Consider the following 20,784-nt stretch of genomic DNA (forward strand, 5'->3'; position numbering starts at 1 on the left):
GGGCACATACGTGGGAAAACACAGAGAGTGCATTCTAAGGAGGTTAGGCAGAGCTACCAGCAGAGGGCTGCAAGGCAGAGCTACCAGTAGAGGGCTGTCAGGCACATTCCAACAAGAAATCCTGAAAGGGAGCGAGTGTCAGTGGTTCGAATGTGATAAGTGGAATGATTAGGAAACTGTCAGATGGTGATTACATAAGTGAGCAACAAATAGTACCATCATAACTGAAGAAGGAAGATTTTCAAATCAGTAAGGAGAATCTCTGGTGGGCTAGTCTGGATGGTGCCAGTGGCCAGGTGAACTCCACAATGATGGACTGAACTTAATAATTTGGAACCTAAAGGTGCTGCTGGGCCATAAATTTGGCAACCATCGTCTAATCTGTATAAGACCTGGTAAATACTGAGGCAAGCAGCCCAAGTTGCACCACAAGAGGCATGGGCAAAGAAGAAGGCTGCATTAAGCTTCTGCAAGCAGTCGGTCTTCAGTTGATGAATATGGGGCAGCCAAGACTGCTTTACATCAAAGAGGAGTCCCAAAAATTTGGATTGTGCAACACTGTCCAACACTGTGTGTCCAAGAAGAGTTCTGTGTCAGCATAGACCATGGCACAATGACAGAAATGACGGAACTAGAAACCATGACAAAGGGTCCAAGAAAGGGGGCCCTTCAGGTGAAACCTGGAAGCTGGTATTGAGCCGTGGTTACAGAGTGAGAGCTGTACCAAATGTACAAGTTGTCAACATACAGTGCAGGGGTAACCAGCAGCCTGACAGAGCTCTGCAGGATGCAGTTGTCTTGGGTCCAGAAAAGCTGAAATCTGGTACTATCTCTAATCCAAAACAACGAGCTGGGTAAAGGTTGACAAAATTGGAAGGGAACCTTGGAATACCCAGGTGTGGAGGCTAAGTAAAATGTGACGGTACGAAGAAGTGTGGTATTCCTTAGGTAGGTCAGAAAAGACTGCGATGAGATGTTAGTGCATAGCAGAAGCCTCTTTGATTATTGTTTCAAATGTAACCAGATGGACCAACATTGTGGTGAGTGCCTACCTGGGGGTGAACAAACATTACAAACTGCGATCGCTAAGGTAGATAGCACTCATACCACTACTGCTTCCAATGAGATATGGAGGGGAAGCCACTAACTGAAGATATCTGCATCAACCAATGCTCAGATCCCCCCCAGGTGCCCTCTCAGGGCCAGTATGGTACCAACAAAATGCATGGTAGCCTCTAAATGCTCAGGAATAGCCAAGCCCATCGAGTTGCCTCAGCATCTACACGAGGCTTTTGTGCTTACTAAATGAAACTAATGAAATATGCTGCTGTTCTTTGGATCTTCTCTGTTTCTTCTATCAGTCCTATCTGGTATGGATCCCAGACTGACCACCATTAATCAACTATTGGTCAAACAAAAGTTTTGTAGGATACCTTCGTCGTGGGTGGACTACATTTCCTTAGGATTTTTACAATGGACTGAGTCTGGCATCTGCCTTACCTACTATTAGTTTTGTGTGTTTGCTCCACTTCAAATCACTACATACCCATACTCTTAGATATTTAATGGATGTGGCTGCCTCCAGCGATTGCAGAGTAATCATATAATCATACAGTAATGGGTTTTTGATTATTTACACTGAGGTGGTTAAAGTCATGGAATACCTCCAAATATTGTGTCAGAGGTCCTTTTACTAGATGTAGTGCAGCAACTCGACGTGGCATGAACTCAACAAGTTGTTCTAAGTCCCCTGCAGAAATATTGAGCCATGCTATTTTTTTGGCCGTCCATAATTGTGAAGGTGTCACCAGTGCAGGATTTTGTGCATGAACTGGCACTTCGGTTGTGTAACATGAATGTTCAGTGGGACTCATGTCAGGTGGTCTGGGTAGCCAAATCATTTGCTTGAATTATCAAGAATGTTCTTCAAACCAATCGCAAACAACTGTGGCTTGGTGACACGGCGCATTGTCATCCGTAATAATTCCACCATTTCTTGAGAACATGAAGTCCACAAACAGCTACAAATGGTCTCCAAATAGCCAAACATAACCAGGACCCGGTCCACTGCATGTAAACACAGCCTATACCATTACGGAGCCACCACCAGCTTGCGCAGTGTGTTGTTGACAACTTGGGTCCATGGCTTTGTGGGGTCTGCATCACACTCAAATCCTACCATAAGGTCTTATCGACTGATGTTGGGATACATCTGACCAGGCTTCAGTTTTTCCTTGTTGTCTAGGGTCCAACTGATATGGGCACGAGCCCAAGAGAGGCACTGCAGGCGGTGATGTGCTGCTAGCAAAGGCACTCATATCTCTTAGCTGCTGCCATGGCTCATTAGTGCCAAATTTCACAGCACTGTCCTAACGGATACATCTGTCATACATCCCACACTGATTTCTGTGGTTACTTCACATAGTTATGCTTGGATGTTGGTACTGAGAAATATACGCAAATGCCGCTGCTCTTGGTCATTAAGTGAAGGCCATTGGCTACTGCTTTGTTGGTAGTGAGAGGTAATGCTTGAAATTTGGTATACTTGGCATATTCTTGATATTGTGGATCTCGGAACATGGAATTCCATAATGATTTCTGAAATGGAATGTCCCATGCTTCTAGCTCCAACTACCATTCTGCATTTCACAGTCAATTAATATGGCCACAATCATATCAAAAACCTTTTTACATGAATCAGCTGAGTACAAATGACAGCTCCACCAATGCACTGTCCCTTTACAATTCATGTACACAATACTATTGCCATCTGTATATGTGCATCTCACTATCTCATGACTTATCACCTCAGTGTATGCATAATATGTTGCATTTGTTTAAGTTGGGAGTCAACTGACAATACCTACAGCAACTGTCATTCTCTGCAAGTCTTCCTGCATTTCGCTATAATTTTTTAGCATGGTCCCTGTGTACAACAGCTTCATATGCATAAAGCTTCTTAGAAATTTCGATGTTATCCACAAACTCGTTTAAATATAATGTGAACTGCAACAGTCCAACAATGCTCCCAAGGGGTGTACCTGAAGTTAGTTTCAGTCACAAAAATTTCTCTCTGTTAAGAATGATGTGCTGTGTTCTGTTTTCTAGAAATTCTTCAATCCACTCATACAGCTGGTCTGTTATTCCACATGCTCATATTTTGTTTATTAGGTGGCAGTGTGGAATTTACTGAATATCTACCAGAAGTCAAGGAAGATGGTGTAAATCTGGGTGCTGGTATCTATTGTTTTTTGAGTCTTGCAAACGGACAGAGCTAGCTGGGTTCCACATTATCTTTGTTTACAGAACGCATGTTAGTTTCTTAAGAGGAGATTTTTAGTTTCTAGAAATGGCATACTACACAAACAGAAAAAAATGTTCCACAATTCTACAACAGACCAACTCCAGACACACAGACCTATAGTTTTATATAAAAATAATTCCAATTAGCTGCTGAAAGGTTTATTGATCCCGTACTATAGGTCTAGTTCACCATTAGTTTTGTTTTCTAGTATGGCCTGCAGTTAATACAGAGAGTACAGATATTGTGTACTTGGTGGTAGTTTAAGTAAAGGGTGTTTGACAATTTCATTTACATTTAAGTTTTCTTAATGTATGTACATACTGCATCTTCACGAGGTTGTTTTTTCTATCCATTGTGAAATGTTACCTACTTAAAATAATTTTGACAGCTGGTTTGAAGTTTCACAGCTATTGAACATACTTCAAAGATACTGTATGTTTACATTTATTTATACATTAAAGTGCCAAAGAAACTGGTAAAGGCATGTGTATTCAAATACAGAGAGATGTAAACAGGCAGAATATGGTGCAGCAGTCAGCAATGTCTATATAAGACAACACGTGTCTGATGCAGTTGTTAGACCTGTTCCTGCTGCTACAATGGCAGGTTATCAAGATTTAAGGAAGTCTGAACGTGGTTTTCTAGTCAGCGCATGAGCAATGAGACGCAGCAGCTCCAAGATAGCGATGAAGTGGAGATTTTCCCATACGATCATTTCATGAGTATACTATGAATATCAGGAATCCGGTGAAACATCAAATCTCTGGCATCCCTGCAGCCAGAAAAAGATCCTGCAAGAACGGGACAAACGACGACTGAAGAGAATCGTTCAATGTGACAGAAGTGCAACCCTTCCGCAAATTGCTTCAGATTTCAATGCTAGGCCATCAATAAGTGTCAGCGTGCAAACCATTCAACAGAACATCATCAATATGGGCTTTCGGAGCTGAAGGCCCACTCGTGTACCTTTGATGACTGCACAACACAAAGCTTTACGCCTCGCCTGGGCCTGTCAACACCAACATTGGACTGTTGATGACTGGGAACAAGTTGCCTGGTCAGAAGAATCCCACTTCAAATTGTATCGAGCAGATGGATGTGTTCAGGTACGCAGACAACCTCATGAATCCATGGACCTGCATCATGTCAGCCGAGGTCTGTTCAAGCTAGTGGAGACTCTGTAATGGTGTGGGGACTGTGCACTTGGTGTGACATACTTAACCTATGACTTATCTTAGAAACTAGGTTAAGGAAAGGCAAATCTAAGTTTCTAGCAGTTGCAGACTTAAGAGATAGATTTTGAGAGAGGGGTATGAAAGGGAAGCAGTGGTTGAGATGGGAGTGAGACAGGCTTGTAACCTATCCTGGATGTTATTCAATCTGTATATTGAGCAACCAGTAAAGGAAACAAAAGAAAAATTTGAGAATAAGAATTAAAATCCATGGAGAAGAAATAAAAATGTTTGTTTGGTGATGACATTGTAACTCTGTCGGAAACAGCAAAGGACCTAGAAGAGCAGTTGAACGGCATGGAAAGAGTCTTAGAGTCTTCGGAGGATGATATAAAATGAATATCAACAAAAGCAAAACAAGGATAATGGAATGTACTCAATTGAAATAAGACAATGCTGAGGGAATTAGATTAGGAAATGAGACACGTAAAGTAGTAAATGAGTATTGTTATTTGGGGAGCAAAATACCTGATGGTGGTTGAAGAAGAGAGGATATATAATGTAGACTGGCTATGCAAGGAAAGCATTTCTGAAGAAGAGAAATTTGTTAACACTGAGTATTGATTTAAGTGTCAGGGGGTCTTTTCTGAAAGTATTTGTATGGAGTGTAGCCATGAATGGAAGAGAAACATGGACGATAAATAGTTTAGACAAGAAGAGAATAGAAGCTTTTGAAATGTGGTGCTACAGAAGAATGCTGAAGATTAGATGGGTAGGTCACATAACTAATGAAGAGGAAATTGTGGCACAACTTGACTAGAAGAAGGGATTGGTTGGTAGGACACATTCTGAGGCATCAAGGGCTCACCAATTTAGTATTGGAGGGAAGCTTGGAGTGTAACAATCGTAGAGGGAGACCAAGAGATGACTACACTAGACGGATTCAGAAGGATGTAGGTTGCAGTAGTTACTCGGAGATGAAGAAGCTTGTACAGAATAGAGTAGCATGGAGAGCTGCATTAAACCAGTCTCTGAACTGAAGACCACAACAACAACATTAATACATTACTAAGGAGAAATTTTTTTTCATTAATATAGAAACGAAATCAGAAAAATGTATAGAAATTTTGTATATAATTGAAGTATATATCTTTGATAAATTTTGCATGATAAACATATTTATGACATATTAGGAAACAAAGAATTATTAGGCTTGCAGTATGTTAAATATAGAGAAGAACTTAAAGAGATAGTTATCTTCAAGGAAGGATTTTGGTGTTTGGTGTAATCTGTGCCACGTTTGTAATTTATATCTCAATGCCCATAGTTAAGTTTTGATTTTCTTATCATTTTTTTAAAAACAGTGCCGTTTACACAATATTATAAACATATTGATGTTAAAAAAAGAACAACAACAAAACTCATAAAATTTTAACCACAGTAGTACTGTGTTCATCTACAATGCAAATGTCGCCTGGTGTCTAAGTTACTCAGTGTGGATGTGAGTTGAATGACAATCATCTCACACAGGAAATAACATTAACCTATATAGTATACCAATATATAGAATAAATTTTAAACCATCTTGGCTTGTGAAGGTACCTTTAATTACTATATTTATCATAGACGATGTATAGGTTGCTGTCTGTAATTGTTATGTGTGTAACCTGTGGGTTTTGGTTCTATATGGTTCATTGTCTTAGAAGGTCAATAAAACTTTCTAGATAGTGAGTGAGTGTGTGTGTGTGTGTGTGTGTGTGTCCTTTTTTTTTAAAAGTATGTTCATTTAAAAAACTTTGCAGTCAATAGAAAAATCCACAAACAGAAGGAGTAGGTGTGGGCAGCATAACAGCCAGAAAAAATAGCCGATATCTTCTTAATCAAACAGTGGAAAGAGAGAAGGAAAGTTGCTACTCACCATATAGCGGAGACGCTGAGCCGCGATAAGCACAATAAAAAGATTGTGTGAATCTTTTAATTGTGCCTATCGCAGCTCAGGATCACCGCTATGTGGTGAGAAGCAACTTTCCTTCTCTCGTATTGTTACGATATCTTCTTAAATAAGATAGAAGAAAAATTTTCCACATGAGAAAAACCACTCTTAAACAAAATCATCTATTATTATGGATATGCAGCTGTTAAATTACATCTCACTAAGGGAACAAAGCTAGCCACCCAACTAACCCAGCAAGAACTTATAGATTACACTGAAAAATAAAATTTATCATGCAAATGGAAATGAATAAGTCCACTGCCTTCTTGGACCTAAAAATAAGCAATATTAACAACATGCATACTTTTGAAATATACAGGAAACCAACAAAAACTGACACTATAAAAAATTAATACTTGTGCCATCCAAAACCTCAAAAATATGCCTTTTCAATGCAATGATAAACAGAATTATACATTTACCATTGGGACAAAGATGCACACACAAATAACTAATAACACTGAGCTACATAGCATATAAAAATAACTTCAACCCAAAAAGGAAAGGGACATTTAGCATTTTGGCCTTCTTTGTGTCATCCTCTGTTTTGACGTCATTATGGTCACAGAGCAGCTGGTTAGAGTGCTATTTTCGTTAACTGATTTAACATAAGACCGAAACTTCTTAGTATTTTACTTTTGAATTTCCTGACTGCTTCCCAAATGACAGTCCTTATGCTAATTTTTGCTTTGTTCAATTTTTATTTGCCTGTGAAGGTTTGGCTACAGTTAAATTAGCAGTGACGCTCGTTTTTGTGACAGCTTTCTAACATGGCTTCTGAACTACAGTAAGTCTTTCCCATCCCTCACAACTTTGCTTGGTGCATGCCTGTTTTAAATGTATTGCGCAGTACTTGAACTTTTTACATTGATGCTCAACACTGTCAGTACTGGAGATGAAACCAGATCCTGTTTTAGTTGAGTGTGTCCTCAAATATTTTAATATTATGCCCCATGTAAAACATTCCATGTTCATGATGAATATGGTACACATCCAGCTTTCTGAGGTGTGTATCACATTTAACATTACATAGAAGACTTTCTATCTTTGTTGACTGTTATGAACTACTCTGGATACCATGTACAATGGCATGCAGAAGTGCAAGAAACGTCAACGACATACCCGAATAAAAGATCCAAGCAAATCAATGGTCACCGAGCACTGCCCTGAATATAACAGAGAAATTAAATACTGTGACAATATTTCATGGTGCAACTGGAAGGTTTCAGGGACAGTGAAGTTGTGGAATCCATTGAAAAAAATGTTGGAAAACCTAATGCACCTGAATGGATGTTACAATTTAAACAAGGCTTGGGGTCTAGCACCCAATTTATTAAAATATTGCAGGCCACTTCACCCACCAGAGTTGGCAAACACTGAGAGAATGTATTTCATGGAGTAAGAATGCAGGGAGGGGAAAAAATGAGCATCTATGGGTGTAGTCTGGTTGGAATTCAGGTAGTTAGTGCAAATACAATACAGCCCCTAACACCTACAGAAGATGATGGGATAGATTGTTGAAATATTGTTCATAAAAATGGAATCATCATAAATAATGCCGAGAAAGGCTACATAAGTTCTGTCCTTCACATGTATTGTATGAAATTAAATATATGTGTAATGTCAAAAATAAGCTGTGTTTATTGTATTAATACCTAGGACGTTTCAAGCTGCTGGCATAGTTCAAATTCTCGTGCTTTGAAAACTACATAAATTTGCCGAAGTTACTCCCAAACAGAATTTGATGTGCAAGATGTGCTAGAGAATGAAAAAGTTTTTATTTTATTAATGACTGTAAATTTTTTGAGTTATGCATTGCACAAGACTTAGCACCCAAGGATACACGAGATGCACTGAGACCACAGATCAACAAAGGACACAATGTATGAAAGCAATGTATAATATGGGAGTTTCTTTTACAAGGGTAATCATTAAGCATAAATTAACAGTTAGTGGTAATTCAGTGCAATCGTATGGCTTTCAGATTTCAGCATGTGTATTTCCAAGATTTTTTGTGAAATAAAAAAAGGGTGGGACAGTTTGCTGAAGGAGCAGAACAGCTGGAAACTTTAAATTCCACTGAGATAAGTGGTTGTGAACAATACAAGAAATGAATCCTGAATTTATTCTCCCTGTGTGTGTGTGTGTGTGTGTTTTTTTTTTTTTTTTTTTTTTTTTTTGGGTGGGGGGGGGGGGGGGTGTTTGCTTTGAGTCATGGTGCTCTTCAAGTTAGTAGAGGCTGGAAATCAGAAATGGATTCCCACATCTTTATTTAAAAAAGCTGCTTCTTAACAAAATGTCTAACTATGACTGTGGCCAACTTTCATAGACTCAAAACTGTCTCGTAGAACACTTACACCAAGTAAAACAGGAACTACACCCTACTGTACCATTGCATCAGTTCATCACACAAACAGCTTAAATTTAATTTTGCATGAAGTCTCTTAGCTTCAAGTACTCTTCAAAGAAAAATTCCAAAAGCAATATTGCAGCCTTTTTGGTTGTAGCTGGTGTATGCTATATTTGGATGCCACTTCAACTAGATCATGGGAGTTTTTACTCTGTATCATTCATTACTACGCTACGATATAACAACGGTACTATCAATGATCTACAGATTTTTCTAAGGGGATAATATATTTGCAGTTGTTAGTGGCATGTGATGTGTGAGGCAGCTTTGGGATGAGGCCAGTGGCACGTACTGCACCTGTCATTGTCAAAGTTTCTATAGTTAAACATTCTTGCACCAAGAATGGGCAACTACGTTTATATTTTTAAATTGGATGACTGGATCAACACAGTTAACCCAGTCACAAGTTAGTATCAAACAAACAATTTGAAGGCAAGGACAAAGCTTATAACATGTACTTTCATGGAAAAAACCATTTTACAATGACAGCGGGGCTGAGGAGGAGGAACACAGCAGAGACTGAAAGGAGAGTGACATCAACTGTAGTTCTTCTGAGCCTGCCACTGAAATGCATTTAAGTGTTTCAACAGGAATATTATTGGTTCAAATAGCAGGCCATCTAACTCAGAGTTCAAACATTCTAGTCAGAAAATACACAACCAATATTCACGCAAAACTTTCTTGACAAAAGCAGTTTTTCCCTGGATGCAACATCTCAACATCTCACAATATAGCTGGAGCAATATGTTCAGCTATAAAGATAGAGGTAAGCTGTATACTGATGGGCAGATGTGTACAGTCCTTCTGCTATTCAAAATCTTCCCTACACTCATTTGACATTGGGTTGTGGTCATTTAAAAAGGAAGCAAGTTTAATGCTATGCTGTAAACAAGAAAAGGCAGCCTTCACTGTTAAGGCCACTAAACTGCATGGAATGGTGGAGATGTGCCAAGAGAGATGTAATGGAGTTTGACAGTGAAATAGTCAGTGTTTTGTTAGTCTACGGAGTTTCCATAAGTAACACAAAGCCAGCATTCCAGAAGAAATGGTAATATATTATTCTTAACCATCTGCTAAAGTATCAGAATTAGCCATATGCCAAAATCTCAAACCTGAGAGAATGAGAGTTATGGTGTCAATCTGCATAAAAACGATATACAAGGTCCAGCAGAAAAACCTCCCCTTTAAGGAAAGCCAATAAAAACAAAACCAAATAAGGTAGAACAATTTTATTTATACTAAATAAAAGTACATATTATGCCATTTTAGAAAATACTCTTATGGTCTTACTTTTTAAATAAAACATCCCTTAAATGGCTTCCTGCACTGTCGACACACTGATTGAGTCTTTCCCTGAAGTTATTCATTACTCTTTGAGTCATTTCAGGTGGAATAGCTTCAACCTCTTGTGTAATTGCTTCTTTCAGGGCTCGTAAAGATTGTGGACGTTGTTCATAAACTTTTGCTTTTAAATAGCCCCAAAGAAAGAAATCACAGGGCGTTAAGTCCGGCGATCGTGGGGGCCAGCCAATGTCTCCACGCAACGAGATCACATGTCCAGGAAACATTTCCTTCACCAATGCCAGTGACTACCGCGCTGTGTGGGCTGTAGCACCATCTTGCTGGAACCACACGTTCTCTATTTCACCAAAAAGCTCCCTTAGTTGCGGTTGGAGAAAGTCGCGGAGCATGGCACAATAGCGTTCACTGTTGACGGTTAAATTCCTGTCATTTTCTTCGAAAAAGTAAGGACCGATCACTCCGGAATTGTAAACAGCACACCATACTGTTACTTTAGGGCTATGAAGTGGTCGTTGATGAAGTTCTTGGGGATTGTGTTCACACCAGTACCTGCAATTTTGGCTGTTCACTGTTCCGGCAAGGTGAAAGTGTGCTTCATCAGAAAAAAATCACAATATCGTTGGGACGAATGTTCCGAAGAAGGTCTTGGCACAAACTTACACGGACACCACAGTCTCGTTCACTCAGTTCCTGCGTAGTTACAATTTTGTAAGGATGCATTTTAAGATCTCGATGCAAGATTCTTCTCACACTTCAATCAGATATCCGTAATGCTGCCGCATGCTTTTAAGCGGATCGTCGAGGAGATTGTTGAACTGAAGCTCTAACTGCATCAACATTTCCGGGGCCTGTTGCAGTCCGTGGTCGTCCAGGTGGTTTCCTTTTTAATGCGGAACCTGTCTCACGAAAGTTAGCAACCCAAGAATAAATTGTTTTCTTATCGGGAACAGGGTCCCGTCGTCCGAGCGCAAAGCGAACGCGAAAAGCACGTTGAGTATTAATAGGCGATTCGCCATTTTGAATAAAATCTTCCACTACGAAGACACGATGTTCACCAGACCACGCCATGGCGTACACTGAAAACGGCACGTAGGCAGCTACTTAACGACGCGCCCCCCACCACTCTGCTCCTTCTACTGTCCGCTGCACGTTACTTTGTAATCGGGGAGTTTTTTATGCCGGACCCTGTACTTGGAATAGAGCAGCAATATAAAACAAAATCAGAACTTCTGTGTATGTTTCTAACAAGGATAACGATTTATATATATTGAGCAATGCAACATAATAAAGCAAGAAGCAAAAATAATTGCACAAGTAGTGGGAATTCTAAAGCTCTGGACCTGTGGAGAGTAAACCGTACTTCTGCTAACTTTCTGCCATATTGCTACATAGCGCCAAACATCAGTAGGCAAAGATCACACAATAGTATCATGTAGCTCTGTTTTTGCTAATGCAAAACCCAATATTCTGTAATCAAGGTTTATAACAAGTTACTGAAAAATGTAGTATGGTTATATTTTCACTAACACCAAATATAAACACATGACCTTTGATTGCTACACCATGCTGGCAGTATCTGTTCAATGACACTGGTCCCAGGTTCAATTCCTGGATATCAACTCCAATTTTTCTGGTGACACAAAGGCCTGCAACAAGGTCTACTTATCCTTATGAAATGAAATAAGAATCCTCGCTAATTAATAAGGAGTGAAACTGACAGGAAAGCAGCAAAATAACATTAAAACTAGCCTTGCAGGAGAACAATATGGTATTTATTACTTACCCTAGTAGCATCATTCCAAAAAAGAAACATTCAAAAATTTTAACCCGACATTAAATGGACTCCATAGAAACCCCAAGGATAACCCAACACGGCCAGCTGCCCCTACCAGTCTTCTGAAGTCTCTCACAAGCAGGTCTGGTTAAACAGTAGTACAATTTCCTTGATGGGTAGGTAATGCTTTCTAAATTCTAGCAACATTGTTGGAAGTGGGGATGTGTAAACTTTATTGCTAGAAGAAACCTCATACTACATTTCAGTGCGCAGTGTGTTCATGTGCAGAATATAGAGTAGAGATGGAGTAATGAGATCCCTGACAGCTCTTGCCACTGCTGTCAGCTTTCAACAGTGAAGTTCGTATGGCTGCAGGCTAAAACAGTAGCCATCCACACAGTTGTGACAATACTGAGGCATACGCATAGAGACATTTACAAAATCGTCTTACGTTATTGATAAAGGAAGGCTCACGAAGCTGCTGCACCCAACCCACTACAACTGTCATGGATTAACTTATATCGACTCAACTATAGAAACATAGAAATACAACACAGAAACTGCTACCTGAAGGCTTTTCAAACTGCACCAGAACTGTTTATTCACACACATTAAAGCACTCACCAATTACGAAGGGTCAGTAATTCATTTATGTTCTCTAAAAATAACAATGCACATCATTAAATGGCACATGCAAACAAAAACTCAGGTTGAAAGCTTAAATTTTCCTCTGTCTGGGTCATAAAATGATGTCTTTATAAAAGGTATAAAGCACGTCTTCATAAAATATAGCCTCACGAAAACTGAAATACTTATTAATCTTCATATGCGACCACTTGTGTCGTCAGCTAATAATCACCATTTTAGGTGAACTGGATGGTGTAGGTATGTGATACCCATTCTTACCTATTGCAGCAGACATACATGTGTGCCTTTGAAAAATTAGCATTCTCTTCTGTATCACTGTGTTCAAACTGCTGACTTCAATATGTGGACAATAAATTAATAATCGGTCCTGAAGAATCAGAGGAACTCTGCAATTCCACACACTATCTTAATCAATAGCATGCAAACATTCAATTTTAGGTGCAAATAGAACAGGGCATTGTGCTCCCCTTCATGAAAGTGAAAGTACTGAGAACACCAGAAGGCAAGTTGCTAACTGTGTACAGGAAAACCACAAATACCAATAGATACCTGCATGCAATCAATTTCCCACCCATCACATACATATCTGCTACACATGTTAACTAAGGTGGCACATCAGATGAGCAACACAGGATGAAACAGCAAAAGCTACATACCACCCTCAGAGTAAATTGTTGACCATAAGACAATAACCCACAAAACGATGATAATACATAATTAGGCTGGCAGTGGAGAGGAAATAGAGTAATGGCACATTCTACAGTACGTGCAAGGAGGCAGCAACCAACCTGGGTCTTCTTCGGTTGAGTAGGCCTCAATCCTGGCTGACACACAAGCAACAATCCATGAAAAATGGTTTTGATATGTGGCACACGTCTGGTGTTTATGATGTGTGCTGATACGGATAAGTTTACAGTGGTGAGTTTGGGAAACCTATTCTCTCTCTCTCTCTCTCTCTCTCGCTCACACACACACACACACACACACACACACACACACACACGCGCGCGCGCACACAATGAATTATGAGGTTCACACACTATTCAGACAACACAGCAAGTCACCAGCAGCAGAACATGAAAATGTGTGCGATGGGTGTACATGTTCCAGGAAGCCTGTGAACTTGCTAAGCAGCCACTTACCATCAACAGGAAGATATGAGAGGTGATTCAAATAGTTAAGCGGCTTGCTAACATGAACTGCGATGATGGATAGAAGCTTCTGTTGTCCTGGTTGCCAGCAATAGCTGGCCTATGGGTTGACAGTGCTCGTGTGGCTGCCCCAAGAGACACGGCTGTAAACATTGTAGCTGAAAGAACAAGTCGCACTGACATGTGGCAACCACCACCGAACATTGTGGGAGCAGTGCTATGTCACGGCAGTGGCTCCCCTCTGATTTGCCAATATCAGTCAATACAAAACAAACAAATAAATCATCAATGGATCATCTGAGTCCAGTCCTTTCACCAAATCAGAAGAACCTGATGATGACCATACGTAATAAAATGACAAGGAGGAACAGTAGTACAGAGTCCTAGTTGGAACTGGCCTGTAAGTCTATATCATCACCCTGATGAAGGTCACCAGTAAAAGTGGCTGAAACAGTGGAAAAATTTATAAAGTGATGCAATCTCAGAGCAAGAATATTTTTACTGAGCACCATTCTCACTCAACTGTAGGATTAACAAAAATCCTACAGCTGTGTCAGTTAACTGACTACTATCTTTTATCCAAACTACTGTACACCTGAAAGAACAAATGATAAAAGTGAACTGAATACAAGAGCTGTGACTTCAACTACTAATTTAGCTTTTTCAATGGGTGAACTGTGTCCCATAATTGAACTTAATACACCCACGTGTAAGCATTGAAACTAATTGTGTGAAGCTACACTTCCATGTTGATAAAATCTCATTCCTCTCCCTCTGGAGAGTAATGTCAAATTATTTTGCGTCTGATACACAGAGCTGGTACACAATTTAGTATCTGGGCCAGGGGTCCAGCTTCTGCCTTCTTTCCACAATGGGTGTTAATAAATGAAATTCTGTACATCATAAGGGTCTAAACTGGCAGTGGCCAGTAGGAGTTGGCAGAAACACATGAAGTGTTAAAATAACTGTCCTAAAAACTACAAATATTTGCATAAAAAACTAGTGTAACATGATAGTGTGATTAAGAATAGTGTGCAGGTTCTTCTTACATAATAAGAAATGGAAGCTACATATCTACCTCACAAAATAAAAATGTGAAATACAAATATTTTGCTATGTCGATTACACTAAGAAAAAAGTACTGACAGTAAATTCTACAATAATACAGAAGAAATAATGTCAGGTACATACCATTTTCCCAGGTCGGGCCCACGTGTAGACGTATCCATCCTGGCATGCTGTCACAAAACAGTCCTCTCTAAACACGAGTGCAGTTAACCTTTCATGAGCTATCTTTTTACACACAAGCGGTTCTAACACAGGACACTCGTCAAATCGAGGACAAGCAGCTGTTCCAATGAGTTTCATCGGATCATCGGCAGTAGAACGATTAGCTGCCGAATGACCACTCTTTTCTGCACTCCCACTTCCACTACCACCTCGAGATGCTAGGCTGAAGTTCCGTTTATGAGCATCCTTTCTGTCACCAAACCCAAAACCTGCTAACCTCTGTGTTAGAGACGGACCAGTAGAATTGTGCATATGTGATGAGAGGTTACCATCAGCTACACAGTCCTTATCTTTCCCTGATGGGTTATCAGTCTGTTGCGGAGAAGAAGTGTTGCCTCGAGATGCTCCTACAGCATTAGCACGACATGTTGTTCCATTTGCATTTGACAAACTAGATGTTGTGGTTCCAGTTACCCTGGGCTTTGGTGGACATGGTGGTTGCTTGAGAATATCTTCCGTTATGTCCCACAAACATAACTGAGTGTCTTGCCCAACAGACCCTAGCCTATAACACGTAGCTGTGTTAACACGCCCTAGTTCATTGTTTACTGGGTGCCTTTCTGTTGGATCGTCCTCATCTGAACCTCCACTAAAATCATCATGACTGCTATACGATGTATAAGGATCAAAAGCTACAACACTGACCCAACTTCGATGCCCCTGACCACGTGCCACAACACGCCTCTCTGCGAAACTCCACACAGTGACTAGGTCATCCTCACCACCGACAACAACATAACGTTCATCAGGTGACCAGCACACGCACAAAAAACCACCAAAGTAACTACGTGCAATCCCAGCAGGTTCCATAGTGTCATAGTTGAAAACACGCAAGAAACCATCTTGTGAGACGACGGCAAGATGAGTACCACTTGGTGAAAATGCAAACTCGTTAACACAACAACCCTCTGATCCAACAACCCATCTGTATAATGGATTGCGTGTGCTCTTTGTCTTGCACGTATGCACAGTGTAACCATCACCTTGTTTGAAAGTTTGATAGTGAGGAGGTGCAGTGCCACATGGAAGCTCTTCATTGTACAGGTACAGTTGTCCACTACTGTGCGAGACCAAGAAAAGGTTTGTCGAACCAGGGACCCATCGGATGCAGGTTACTTTTGTTTTGTCGATCAGCCTCTGTCAACAAAATAGTTTTAGTTAAAAAATATATATCAAAATATATATCATAATATATTTTGTAATCTTTGTTAATTTATATAATATCACTATGTTTTTTCTGTAATAGTTAATACCAATTACATCATGGAAAATTATACAGGTCTACAAATGTGTAAGAGTAAGGTGCTAAGTTTCTTGTCTAGTGATGAAATAATATGCTCTTTAGGTACAATGAAGGATTTATTTTTGTGCTGCTGTAATCTTTTTACTGAACTCAGAATGATTTTGCCACGGGAAGTTTCTTTAGACAGGGAAACAGATGGAAGCAAAAGGTAGCCAAATCCACTGAACAGAGCAGATGTTCCAGGACTTTACTTTAAATCCATCAGTTTTCACACTCCCAAACCAAATTTCACTGTCCTTACTGAAGGACCCCTTTGTCTTTTGTGACCCATACCTTTTCTCTTCAATTTTTGTATTCGGCTGACCGAGTAATTCTGTAGTGTTTATCAGTTATTGTTTTACTCTTTGCAAAGCAGTCATTATACAGATTCCCATTTACATCAAAGTTAAAAATAGATTGGCACCTTCCTAGCACATATTTCTCTAGAGCCTCTCCCACTACAAACGCCCTGTAAGGCTGGAAAACAACCCTCCTGTTTATAAGGAGCACAAAAGAAAGGACGAAAAAAAATTAAGAGCAATATCTATAATCACAGTCTGCTACAAGATTCTCCAATCTTATCTCAAGTTGAACATAAACGTGTTCCTTGAGAAAAGGGAAGTTCTCTCAAAGTAGCAGGACAAGCACAAGAAATGCCACTTGTGTGAAAAGAGCTCAGTTTTTTCACTCAAATCCTTCATAGATGCAGTAGGTTTACTCTGTGCTCCTACATTCTTTAAAAGTGTTTTGACATTGTATCACGTAATCAGCTTATAACCAAAATATTATCATTTGGAATATCTCCTCAGGTATGTGCTTGTCTCAAGGAATTTATGACCAATAGAACTCAATACATTATTTGGATGTGGACTGTTCAATTGAAACTATGCCTCAAGGAAGCATAACAGAACTATTAATGTTTCCAGTACACATAAAGGGTTAATGACACTCCAGATTGCTTGATGGTGATTTTTTTTTGTATAAGAAGTTCATTGCTGGGTGATTGTAAGGAACTTAAGATGACAGAATTTCCACATGGATATTTGGTCAAGCTATCATAAATTGAAGGATTCTTATTAGAATGTGTCTGCGGTCTTATGATCTATACGATGAAAATAAAATCCACTGACTGCAACTTAATTTACATAGCTATAAGATGTAATGCAAGATTTAAATCTACATAACCAGTTTTGGAACTTTGTTTTTTTCCCTCAGATGTTCCTCTACATAAGAAAAATCAATAAATAAATATAATCCACATTTTGTAATTACAAAACTAAACTGTGATAATAAAAGCTCATAAATTGCTGAAATTTTAGCATCTTCCATTACATCAGCACTGAGCTGTATGTTTTGGGACAATTTTTACAAAAACTGTACATGTTTAATAATTATTAAAAGATAATACCATCTGCACCGACAACAATCCCACAATCCCACATTGCATAGGACAAAAGACCAAACCACACACGGTCAATCACAAAAAGAAAAGGAAAACATGTTTTGCTACTACATATCCAAGTCTTGTGTCACTGTTTGTTTGGTACGATCTGATATGTTACAGTGCGTCTCCCTACTTTGTGAATCTACTCCCAAGTTGAAGTTTTTGTTGTCATCTTGCATAAGATGGACATAGGCTAAGCTAGATGGTAATTGAATTTGTTGCTTGTTTACATAGCACACAGTCATGTGGATCCACTACCAGAATTGTATGTTCTACCTAGTGGTAACAGAAGTCCTCTGCACAAGACCATGTACACATGTTCTAATTACATTATCTTATGGTATATTGCTTGGTTATATGAAAGTATGTACAAGAAGACAAGTTGCAATACAGAGGTTTTTGTTACAAAAACATAACTTTCAGCACTGAGGGGTTAAGGTGTAACGTATCATTTCCATTGAAAATGTGTTGCTCATTGTCAACAGTACCAGTGAATGATGCTCACCAAACATACAGTTCATTTTTATTAGTAGTTTTAGGAAGTTTTGGATATGCATATTGTGTAGGGAAATGTATTATTCACTTACTTAGTGGTCATTCCATGCAGCTCAATCAAGCTCATTTCAGCATTCCAAACAATAGAAACTACAGGGTGGGTTTTGGGTTTGAGCTGCTGGAGACTGTGGTCAAGTGTGCGTGAGTTGTGCTTGCTTCTGTGAATGTGTGTTTTCCTATCTGAAGAAGGTTTTGGCCTGTCTGCAACCCAAGGTACCATCTTTGCAGTGATTATCAATCTGTCATTTCAGCATGTTTTGCATTTGAAAGTATGTCTCATAGTCATTAAGTACACATTACACTCATAGTATAGCTTGTTTTCTGCATACTTCCATTCTTTGCTGTTGCATGAAATTATTTTTTGAACCAATACAGTTGAAGTAAGTAAAGTATTTACAAATTATAGGACTCACAGTGTTTATCATGTTTTAATAAGAAAAGCCACTGAGAAAGCACAATCATATACTTTATATTGCTTAAGATTTTCTGATGGCTGTAAAGCTTAAACCTTATCTGCTCAAATAAACTAAAATGTGGAAACTGCAAATTCTGCAATTTATTTCAATGTCAAGGTCACATCCAAAGATCAAACTGACCTCATGCCATAAACATATTATTCAATAAAAGTGAGATGTCTGAATACAGAGTAAAAGAGACACAGGGGCATTTTCAAAGATCTTCGTGTACATTTTCATGGGTTCTGTATTCCATTGCGACAAGTTGCAAATAAGCTCCCAACACAAATAAAACATATTTAGAATCTCTACAAATTCAAAACAAAATTTCATAAAAGTAAGATGATTAGCTAAACCTACAAATTATCTGATTATTTAGATTAAGAAATCGAAGATCCCTCTTTACTGCATGACAAGTACTAAGGCCTATTGCAACAGACATCTGTTCTTGTGGCACATACATAATTATTGTCCTCTGATAAATATTAGTACAATTATATTTTCTTCAAGGTAGCACCTTAAATTTAACTTGAACATGCACAAAAAGTTTACAGAAACTCAGCAACAGTCATTCAAACAGCTTCATAGTTAGTTAACACATACCTTGCCTCTTTCCCCAACGGCTCTCCTACAAGATGGGCTCTACGAGACATTATGGATGATTGGATAAATGCAGGGTAACCTCCATAAACAAGACAAAGAAACCTTTACTAACTAATTGCAATATTATTGGTACGCTTATGGCGTATACTACATTACATAAATCAGTATGGACAATACAACAACTTGGTATGATATGGAAAGAAAAGAACTAACTAGTAGGAAATGTGATCAGACAACTTACATTCTTTGAGAGTATTCTGTGAAAGTTCAAAGCAACTGTTACGGTGACCATAAGGCACTAATGTGATCTTCTCTGTCCCTGTATTTCGGCCCATATCAAGTAAGCCAGATAACAAGTATCACAGAAATTGAAAGATGCACTGCAAAAATTATAAAAGGTTGGTATTGCTTGTACAGAAATGCTCATGTAACTTGTAATCTTTGCAACACATGTGATATTGTTATTGTGAAATTCTACTGCTTTCTCTCATAGGGCATTCATAAGAAGAAGAAGATAGACAGACTAGTGAGTCTGCAGAAATCACCCCTGCCCCGCTACTCTACTATGAGTGTATAGGACAGGGCATTGCTAATATTGGTAACAGTTAGCCTCTGCCTTGCACTGAGCACTGTCTTTTTTACATAAGTATATGTACGTAGAAACAGAATTGCAAATATTGGTAAAAGGTAACATTTGCCTTGCACTGTGCACTGCTTTATTAGTGTGACGTGGATATAGACAAAAGTTCATTCTTTCTGAAAGATGAAATTGTTGTTACCTTCTTTGGTACAGTGCCACCCGGTAGGTGGGAAGTAATGATGCCCAATTTCTTTACCAGAATGCACGTGAAAGCTAAGGTCATATTCTTAACAATTAATTAACCCTTTCAGACCTGATTTTTTATTTACTTATTAAAAAAATATATGACATCATTTTTACATTCAGGTGAGTCTCCTGACAACATTTTTCTAAGAAAAAATTTCATATGATCTCTAGTTTTCTAGATATTTAATGTACACAATTGTGTTCATCAGGTCTCGAGCTTCATGTCATACATTACGGAGGTTAACACTGTGGATCGAGTATGCCACTCTTTATTTCACTTTAAAACAGAAGAAACAATAAAAATAATTCCAAATTACAGTTATTATTTAAACAACAATGATCAAAACACTGATTTTAAGGTTTTGTATGAAACTGTACAAAAAAATTCTGTCCTTTTGGAGACATAAGTGTACTTTACATTTTCTGCACTGAATTCTAGAAATTGGAAATTTGCAGTGACTTGGAGCTCCTACATCATGCAAAGGCAAATGGTCAATGGAATCAAACTGTATCTCTGTAGCTGGTCATAATTATCCTCTTTTTCTTGGTATGACTCTCATGTCTGAAGCCAGTCC

The 20,784-nt window shown here is 38.9% G+C and overlaps 1 protein-coding gene across 2 annotated transcripts in view; it reads right to left on the bottom strand.

The window, feature by feature from the left end:
• Positions 1–20,784, bottom strand: part of LOC126193366 (WD repeat-containing protein 20) — a 69,586-nt gene that overhangs the window by 12,939 nt on the left and 35,863 nt on the right. The window contains exons 3-4 of one of the 2 annotated variants that reach the window (XM_049932681.1): positions 14,946–16,181; positions 13,746–13,897 (exon numbers count right to left, since the gene is read on the bottom strand). In XM_049932681.1, coding sequence (XP_049788638.1) covers positions 13,793–13,897; positions 14,946–16,181 — 1,341 coding nt within the window. In that variant the 3' untranslated portion in view covers positions 13,746–13,792. The remainder of the gene's footprint in view (positions 1–13,745; positions 13,898–14,945; positions 16,182–20,784) is intronic. The other variant, XM_049932682.1, reaches the window with a different exon arrangement.

The sequence above is a fragment of the Schistocerca nitens genome, chromosome 1, assembly GCF_023898315.1.
Source record: "Schistocerca nitens isolate TAMUIC-IGC-003100 chromosome 1, iqSchNite1.1, whole genome shotgun sequence".
NCBI lineage: Eukaryota > Metazoa > Arthropoda > Insecta > Orthoptera > Acrididae > Schistocerca > Schistocerca nitens.